Here is a 10002-nt window from a genome sequence, read left to right as displayed (position 1 = left end):
CAGCTAAGCACATCTTTCTTTTGTCTTTCTGCACTATTATCCAAAACCAAATGCATCTTTTTACAGAAGTTGTAGTGAGAACCCCGTGGTAGTAGAACATTGTATCTAAGTGGACACCCAGCACTTTTGCTGCAATAGATGTTTAGTTCAACTAACTACATCAACCAGTAGAGCAGTGGGAATACCATTTTCAATGTCAGTTATGAACACTGTTAAACAGGGAGCTGTTTCTGATGGCTTAGACCCCGTTTTGAGAAGAAATATTTCATTACATAAAAGCTGTATATATTTGTTAAATATTTTTAGCAGTATCTCATAATTATGCTTAGTATTTAAACAAAATAAGTCTTTTTGCTTCTTCATCTATAAATACAAAATGTATCCAGTATTTAAATTTACTGTTTGCTTAGGTTTTGCTCTTGCCATGTTTATATACTGAGCAAAAATGTATCTTTGCTTGTCCTTCTTGGTTCCTCCTGCTCTCAGCACGTAAAGGTTTTCTTCCATGAGAAGCAGAAGTCAGCTCAGCAGTTGCAGCAGCAAAGGGCCCGCATTGCTCTGCAGAGAGGAAGAAACTGGGAACTCATTGGTCCGTTCAGCATTGGAGTGCTGCCATTGAACCAGGAGTTGAAAGTTTCCAGCCACTAAAGAGCTGTTTTGAACTGTGGGCTATCCTAGTTGTGGCATCCTACGTAGCTGCCTATCACTTATTTTCAGGGCAGTTTTGCGTATCTTTAATTATTTTCTGTATAAACAGATGAGTCTTCTTCAGCAAGCACTGCATGCTTCTTGCCCTAAATCATCCTGTGTCAAAGCAGGTTTCTTACAGCTGCGTTAAATAATTCATTATGTCAAACTCTGTCAAAGCAAAGCCTTTAAGTCCAACTGATTGAACATTCATACACTCCCATCAGCCTTTCATGGGTGGTGATACTAGCAGATATTATAGTATACGGTTACTTTAGGGAATGCCGTTTGGCTTCTTTGTTTACAGGACTTGGTGTATTTCTAAAACCAGTGCTGTTAGTCACCGATCCTTTCAGATACAGAATACAGCATGGGAGAAGTGGGGCTTTACCACCTTGAGGGGAATTCACTTCCACTTAAATTCATTGGGAAATTATAGACTTGCCAGTCATTGATCTACGTGCAGATCTTTGCTCATCTCCAACATGAGTTGATTCTAGACTTTCATCCATCTTCTCTTTATTCTTTCACTTTTTATCACTGATAAAACTGACTTAGCACTTAAGGCCTCAACAATTTAAGCATGTAGTAATCTGCTGCTAATATTACAGAATGGAACACCCTTTATGGCTAGTTACAATGTTGTTTTAATGATCTTTGAAACAATATCCCTCAAACTGTTTAAATTCCATCGTTTTTCCTTTTAAACTGTCTCTGACTTTGCAAACGTATACAACATTTTTAGATATTTATAAGAGCAAGACCATATAGTACTCTGCTGTAGGCTCCTGGATCTTGTAGTCCTTTGATCCACTGCAGCAGCAGTTTTAGTTAAACACTGTGAAGTCATGATCTTGAACCGTATCCTTAGCAATCGTATCATCCCATGTAGGTGGCAGAACAGTCTGTACATATTAGAGCAGCTGGTTTACTCCTCTAAGTTGGGAAGGCAAGCTTTTAATTGGTAACTTACATATAGGCTTCCAAATTTGTCTTCATACCTTCAGGAGCATTTTCTATTCTTGCTGTCATTAGTATTAAAATGTTTTTATTACAAGGCAGAGTTATGTAGTGGACAAGGGGGCTTGATACCTACAAAATAAATGTCTCATGTCAATTTTCCACTTCAAATTTCACTACATGCCTCGTCTTTCTTTTAAACTTTGCATTTAGATAGTTCTGGAATGTCGAATCTTTAGCTCAGCCCAGGCAACATACTTTCCTTGTTTGCAAAAGCAGGTAACTGAGCACCATAAGATTGTCATTAATGTGAACTGCCTGCTTTCAGAATACCATCTCGAAGTATTCAATGTATAGATTGGAAATTGAAAATAGGATAGGTGGGGCTTGGCGAGGTCGTCTAGCCCATTGCCCTTCTCAAAGGTAAACTGGTGCTTGGGAGCAAATGTTGTTTACCTGTTCCTAAAAACCTCTCTTCAGAGACATTTTACAGTATTTCCAGGCATCTATTCCAGCACTTAACTTTGTTACCAGTAGAAAGTTACTACTAAATATAAATATCTCTTGCTGCAATTTAAAAGCGGTACTTTTGATCCACCCACAATGGAAATCCATTTCCTCTTTATAGCTCTTACATTTTTGAAGAGTGTTAATAAGTTTCTTTCCGTCTTCTCTACATGACTCTGTATCCTTCAACTCTACCCTGACGACTATACTTTATTTAGTCCTCTAATCATTTCCACTGTTTTCCTCCAGACTCCCTCTAGCAGGTCCACAATATTATTGAATGAAGGAGGCCCAGACTGGGCACTATGTTCCATCCACAGCTTGACTGGTGCCGGAGGAGAAATGTAATTTCATGTGTCTAACAGTCAGTGCTGTTGTTTATATGTACTAGTATGTAGTGTGGCTTTTTGCTTGCAGCAGGGTATAGTTGACTACTAGGCTCCTCACATCTTTTTCTCAGTGGTGCTGTTCAGTCAGTTGTCATTTATTTGTGCATTTGACTAGTCCAAAGCACACAAATTTGTAGCCACTGTCACCAAGCTGCTGTATCTGAAATCCACTTCTTCCTGAGCTCTATCCCTGATTTTCTGGTATTATTTTCGATTCTAATTGTGCCCTTCAGTATCCTTGCTGATTATCCCAATGTCAGCAGATTTAATGAGCTGAAGCACTTTTCTTTCACCCATTGGAAATATTTAAGAGTATTGGACTCGAGACAAATCCTCCCTCGATATATTGTTCCTGTCTGAAAATGGTAACTCCACTCTGATTGTCCAAGAGACTGTTCTATGCACCTAATAGCAACTTCTCCTGGTCTATGCATTTTGCTTATGAGTATGTCATGACACTGTGTCAAAAACCAAACTGAAAACAAAATGCGGGATGTCTTTGGCTTTTTTCTAGTCATAAGACCTGTTACTGCATTGGAAAATGAACTTAGAGTGATTTGACATCTTCTGTTCTCAACAAACCCACACTGGCTGTCGCTCATCTCCTTGCTACCTTCCAGATAGCTCTCTGTAAATTTTGCTTGAGTATTTCTCCAGTATTTTCCAATGATTTGAAGCTGATTTGCCTGTAATTTTATTGTTTTACTTCTCTTTTCAAACTTGGGCACAAAGTCTCTTTTCTGGTTTTAACAATTTTTCTTGCCATCTGCAGGTTTTCAGTCTATAAAAATGTTGAGATTTGTTAGTTGAAGTATTTCAAGATAAGTTTCATCAGACCCAGCTTATATCAAAACAGCTAAGTAATTTAAGTGCCCTCTAACACAGTGTTTCAATGTATTCTAACCAGGCAACTCACCATTTTTTTCATGTATGCCAATTCTGCCTAATGAAAATGCCCAGATCCTGCCTGAGTGAGTCAAAACCATCCTTCAACACTCAGTCTTTTTCTTTTTTTTTAATCCATTTTCTTCTTTCCCCTTAAAGGCAATCTTGAAGTTTCCTGTGACAACCTACAGAGTACTACAGTACCTTTAACACAGCCTGCCATATACATAGAAAACAAAGATCCAATCCCTGAAGAGCAGGTAAAAAGAAAATAGTACCATTTAAAATAATAATTGGGGCTTGTTTGCTGTATCCGTTCCTTTTTCAGTTGCTTGTGCAATGACTTTCTTGTCTTGCCAAGGCAGATCAAGCAGGTAGCAAGTGCCATTTCATAATTGGACTTATAAAAAAAATAAGGATGTATATTCCTTTTGCTGTTCCATGGGGAGGTACTTCCCATCCTGGAAAAAAAGAGCACTAGCATTCACTTCTTCTCATGTATATCATTAGAAATAAGTGACAAAAGAAGAGCAGCAACACAAGTCAGAGTAATATAGAAAAAAAAGAGTAGCTCGCTAAAAGGTGGTATATAAAACAGAGTCCTGCTTGCATACTGTTAGATGAACTGTCACAGCCACAAAACGAACAAGCCCCAGAACAAACCAGGTGGTATTCAGTTTGAGTAATCTCTGCATTTTTGAATACCTAAAATAGGCTGTGGCACTGAACAGTTTTGTGTTGTTTGGGAAACTCCTGTGTGATGGTTGGGCTGTCTTGAAGATTGGCCTCCTTCATCCCAGAACTGAGTGACAGATGCGTTCTGAAAGCAGATTGAACACCCATACTCTGCTCTGTCCCTCCATTGCCTTCTCCCAAGCCTACCCAACATGCTTTCTTTCTAGTCTTTTTTCCATATCAAAGAGCTGGGACGAATAACTTTACTGGCTGACATAAATGGAGCTCTGTTTTTTCATTGCAAGATAATAGGAGTAGGAGTTTGCTATTCTCAACATCCTCTTAATAAGGATTTACATAAGTTAAATTAGCAAGGTGTCTGACTGAGGAAGAAATGTTTAAGGTGTAAATTAAAAAAAAAAAAAAAAGAATCCAGCATCAGCATTGCTTATTTCCACACGTAATTATTAGGAAGTGGACTCCCATTTTCAAGGTATATCACTTGATCATACTTGTGTATGAAAGTAAATCTTAGGTGGTTGCAGTAATGTTAACTGTCAATGAGTGGACTTGCTCCAAAATTATACAAATATAACTAAGACCAGTGTCAGACCCACTGGCTGTGCTCAAACAAGTCTCCATCCTTTTACTGTGGTTGGCTTGTGTTGAGATCACTTGATCATGCATCAGATTGTAGGACAGGGTCTACACTGACAGTGAAGATCAACATTTTTTTTTCTTTCTTTCTTTCTTTAGGAATTGGAAGCATATGTTGATTATTCAGATACGGAGAATGAATACAAAAGGGAAGATTTTTACTACTTCTCCCAGGAAGAAAGAGAGAGACAAGAACGAGAGAGACAAGAATCTAAGAGGGTGTTACAAGAATTGAAATCTGTACTGGGATTTAAAGCTTCAGAAATAGAAAGACAGAAATGGAAACAGCTGCTATTCAGTGACCATGGTAAGCGCTGCTTTTGAAAATTAATTCCTTTCTAAGAAAGAGTAGGTGTCTCTTTGCCATCAGCTTCTGATTATGTTAGAATTTGGACAGTCCTTAGCTGTAGTAGTGCCTTTGATAGAGCTGTGTGGCCTTAGCTTGCTATTCCATCTCTTTGTATTAGTTGTAGCGGTCATTTTACTATATATTGAAAAGAGCTCAGAGAAATGGGAATTTGGCTCTAAACACAATACTGAACTAAAATATTAAACACAAAATATTAAGAAAGCATAAAGAGAACTGTCAGGCTATAAACCATGCAAACTGAACTGACTTTTCTTTCATGGCTTTCCAGTAAATATGAATTTTAATCAGGGTGCATAAATAAATTACTTTTCAGAATTTAAAGAAACCATCAGAAATTATCGCAGACTTACAAAAAAATAGAGGTTAAAGTGAAGAGCTAGACTTTGAAATATTAAAGGCTCATAGAAGAGTAAGACTGGCTTTTGTTTCCATGAGAGAGTGAGTATACAGAATATGTTTACAAAAACAAAAACAAACCAAAAACCTAACAAGAAGAGTTCTTCCAAACTAGCCTTTAGTAACTCTGAGGACTGCTGGGTAGCTCCATCCACTTGCACTTGAAGGCAGGAATATGAAAATTTCTCTTGCCTCAACAGGACAGTCTGTCTCTGTTCCAGCAATAAGACTGGATGCAACTACATTCTTTTCACTGCTTGGGCTGTTTGATTTTTTTGTCCTTGAAATTGGCAGTAGTTTGTCTTTTCCCTTTTCCCTTCTTTTTCTCATTTGCATTCCTTCCTCTTAAAAACAGGTTAGGAAAAGCTCCCTAAAAAATTCATGTTCTATGTTATGAAAAACAACCCTCAAGTCTGGTGACATATCCAAGGATTCTGCCTCTGCCAGCGTCTACCAGAAAAAAAGACCACGGATCGGGTCTTTCAGTGATTTAGTGAGAACACACAGTGACAGACCATACCTATTTATGAGACTGTTTCTTTTGACATAAAATCCACAAAAACATCTGTTCTTCACAACTTTCTTCTTTATGTCCCTTTAGCTACAACTATGGTAAAAGAAATCACGTGGCCATTGGTATTGACTTCTCTGCTAGTTGAGTTAAAAAAAACCTAAAACATCAGATTGCATCAGAGCCTGCTCAAGAGTAGAATTTCTGTATTATCATTCTGGTGTGATTATCTAATTATCATTAGGTGTGACACCACACAACTCTTCACATAAATCTCTTCAAGTCTTCCTTTCCTCTGTGTTGAAGGGAGAAGGAAGGAATCCTACCTCCAGTTCAAGCCTTGGTGGATCTAGTGACTTCTGCAGAAAGGGTTCTTGTCAGGAGCACTTGCATAGGATATTTCCTTATCTAGGTTAGCAACTGATACCTTTCCACATCAGTAAATCCCCAGGCCATTTGTGGCCATAGCTGGAAAGAGTCAGCCGACTCCTGTAGTCTTCAATAACTGTTCACCTGAAAGCCTTTGTGGCTCATGTTAATTCCTTTCCATCTATAGATATTACGTTGGTTTAGGACTAGAGATTCATTACTGGGGAGGGAGAAAAGTTTTATTTCCTCCAGCTGCTTAGGACTAATCATTGATTGCTTCCATCCTGTACAAAACTGGAAAACATGAGGGTGGTTCATGAAAGTAATCAATATTTTCACCTTTGGGCTCAGAGACTGCATGTGTCTAATCTGAAAGACTGATATGGACAGCAGACATAATGTATTCTACTGGTTTTTAAGGAATTTCTTCATTATTTCTTCAAAAGAAACAAAAGACAGTTAAATATGACGTAATAGACCCTGGCATGTTACAGCTGCACACTTTAATTTATCCATGCGCACGAGTCATTCCATGAAGAAACATTTTTATGAGCTGTGCTTTCCACATTCGTGGCTTGCTTTATCTTGAAGATTTAAACTCAGAAAGGTTCGTATTCTTGTATCCATTGACCCAAGCCAATGGATGGCTGTGATATCACACTTTTCCATGCCCCTCTTAAATCTTGCTTTTACAGGACGATTGCATTGCAGAAATCCTGTGTTCTCCTAACTTGTGATTATAGTGAAAAAAGATCCTGAAATATTCAAAGGCTTTAATCTGTTAGTCAAGGCACCCAGCAACTCATTCTGATTTGTTAGGGATTTTTGTTTGTTGAAGGAGGGGCTGGTGAGGGTTTCCACATAAAAGAGGTCAGCTCCAAACAAGTTGGTATGTCTAGAGAACACAGCATGAAGTCAACTGGAGATGACAGGTTGGGTTCCAGAAGAAAAACATCATCTTAGCAGGGCACCAGATCAAAGCAAATTTGCCCAGGCCCAGCACCATGGTAATACTGCTTACAGTCTGGGCAGTAGGTAATTTATGGGAGTGTAGGTGTCCTTATATTTTTGGTCCTTTGGCGGCCAATAAAATGGAAGTGTTTTTGAGGAGGTCCGTGAAGTTGTTAGTGGCTTCATTTTCATTTGTCAAACATTGTAAAACAGCTTTCTTCTGGTGCAAAATCCCTTCTAGCCTTTCCCCTAACCTCTCCCCCCCAAAAAGTTCATTCTGTCAGTGGTTGTGTTGTACCCAGCTGTTTCCCCTTCTCCCACCTTGTCCGTACAACACTTCTTATACAGTTGTTTCTCAGTTTTGGAAAACTACACTCTGAGAATTGATGAAGATTGAGCTTATTAACTAATCAACTCAGAAATTGGCCAGCTACCAATCTGAACTACCTATTCCTTTTTCGTGAAATTTTGGCTTTGGAAGTATTCGTTGGAGGAAGTAGGCAACAAGTTTGTTCCCAAATGATAAGATTACTGTGCCTATTCCTGCCTCCTCAAGCTGATGGGCAGAAGTAAGCAGCAGCATGTTTTTTACAAGATGAGGAATGAACTACCCCGTTAACAATTGAGATGAGTCTGATGCAGTGCTCCTTCGGTATATAAGGTTTTAAAACAAACAATACAATACAAATTTGAAACCACAGTCTTTCAGTGTGCTAATGATAGTAATTATCAATGTGATAACCATAACGATGCGCTTGCCTTCAGCTAGCTAAAGTAAATATTACTGAAATAGGATGCAATGGAAAAATCCTAATACCGTAAATTTTGTTTCCCGTGAAAAGTTTGTGTATTTCCCAGAGTTATTTTCATCTCTGCTTACAGGGGTAAAGTCAGAATGGAATTAGAAAGGGAAATGCCACTTGGGAATCTGCTGTTGCCGCTCTCATTTATGTTCGTGCTGCTACTCTAATGGAGCTACTGCAGTTTAGGGAATCTGTTACTTGGAAATGGACATTATATCGTTTTCTTAAAAAGAAAGACGTCTGTTCTTCAAGAAGTGATTGTACCGAGTTATACTAACCCTTAACACTGGGAGGAGAGACTTCCTGGCAAGCATCCCGTTGCTGGCAATGGGACTCGCTGCTGCTACTAACTTCAAGAGAGGCTAAATTAAACCACACTTTATTTGTGAGGACACCTTACCTGACTGTATGAATATGTGTTGTATTTATATGTTGTGATGTATGAGATCGGATATTGCCTATAAGGACTTTTTTGTGTAACAGCTGTCTTTATTGGATTTGCTAAACTGTTGTTTAAAACGAAGACAGTTCAAATCTGTATACAGTGCAGTAGCTTTCCTTGGTTTTTACTTTAACATTGAATGCATCATTTGTGTTGATTTTAAACATCATCAATTTTGTGCTGTCTCTACGTCACAGATTTTAAGGAGTAGTTACACCAAATAGTTATCACATTTCGCTTCAGCTTTGTGATTAGAAAACACTGTTTTATTTTAAGTTTTGTTTGATTGCGGTTTTTGTTTCTGTTGTTTTGGGGTTCTTTTTTAAGCTGTTTTGACCCTTACAATCTTGCATCTTTTCAGACACAAATAAATTACTTATATATAGCAGCTTGCTTTTAGTTATCATTTATTTTTTTTCCCCCTTTTTAAGCTGCAGTGAAACCCTTGTCTCCTGTAGAACCGCTGAAGCTACTAAAAAATTTGGAATCACATATGAATTCAGATACAGAAAAGCAGGACTGCAGCCAAAGTTGTGATAAATCGGAAGGAAAAGACTCTAATCCAAAAGTGAATGCTGCTGATAAAAGCAGGACAGAATATTTCTATGAAGATCCTGAGATGGAGAAAAACAAAGACAGTACTACTGATGAAGGTATTTCTACAGGGGCTGAAGAAAGAATGTGTTATCAGCATGAAGGGGAAGTTGAAGAACTCAAGCCGAGCGATATGGATGGAGTAGAGGTTTCACAGTCTCCCTCTAAGGATGTATTACATTCAAAAATCAAGCATAGGCTGGCCCAGCTCCGCATATCAACAGATTTAAATTTCACATCTGGTCTGGCTGCACAAGTGGCTGCCAGGTCTTTCACTTTTACTACAATGCAAGAAGAGACTTTTGGAGATGAGGAGGAAGAGGAGGAGGAGGAGGAAGAGAAGACCGAGGAGCATGAAGACCTTGTTCGGGACTGTGAGAATGAAGATAGAGGCTCTGAAAGTGAAGGAAAAGTATAAGTTCTGAGCTGAACTTTGTTCAACCAACAGCAGGCAATTTGATGGAAAAAAACCTAAGGTGGGGGGGTGGGGTGGTGAAAATGAAAATACTGGATGGAAAAAAAGGAGATGTAAATATAATACATCTTGTTCCCTAAGTCTGCTACACTAAATAGGACTTCCAAGTATATTAAGAATTTGCAGGTAAGAGAAGTTTAGGCTGCATCCAAGAAATAGTTGGCTGTTGCCTTTTTAAGATCCTAGTGGTGGGTTTTGGAATTTACCTTTGCGTTTTCTGTTTTATTTATTTATATTATAATGTGTTGTGGTCATTTTTTTTCTAAAAAGCAGGAAAACCAATGTCTTGAATTGCAACAGACTCCATTTTTTTGCGCTCTGATTCTGTTAT

At 38.4% G+C, this 10002-nt stretch overlaps 1 protein-coding gene across 1 annotated transcript in view; it reads left to right on the top strand.

Annotated features, from left to right (window-relative positions):
- The window catches only part of VEZT (vezatin, adherens junctions transmembrane protein), a gene marked incomplete at its 5' end in the record, with an annotated part of 44836 nt that extends 35222 nt beyond the window's left edge, over window positions 1–9614 (top strand). Inside the window, 3 exons of the mRNA XM_009882647.1 lie at window positions 3588–3688; window positions 4860–5067; window positions 9034–9614. Of these exons, the coding sequence (XP_009880949.1) occupies window positions 3588–3688; window positions 4860–5067; window positions 9034–9614 (890 nt within the window). The remainder of the gene's footprint in view (window positions 1–3587; window positions 3689–4859; window positions 5068–9033) is intronic.
- Window positions 9615–10002: the final 388 nt, after the last annotated feature.

Source organism: Charadrius vociferus, unplaced genomic scaffold (genome assembly GCF_000708025.1).
Source record: "Charadrius vociferus isolate BGI_N301 unplaced genomic scaffold, ASM70802v2 scaffold72, whole genome shotgun sequence".
In the NCBI taxonomy this organism is placed as follows: Eukaryota; Metazoa; Chordata; class Aves; order Charadriiformes; family Charadriidae; genus Charadrius; species Charadrius vociferus.
The sequence above is the reverse complement of the archived record's forward strand: the minus strand, read 5'-3'. Positions and strand labels throughout refer to the sequence as shown.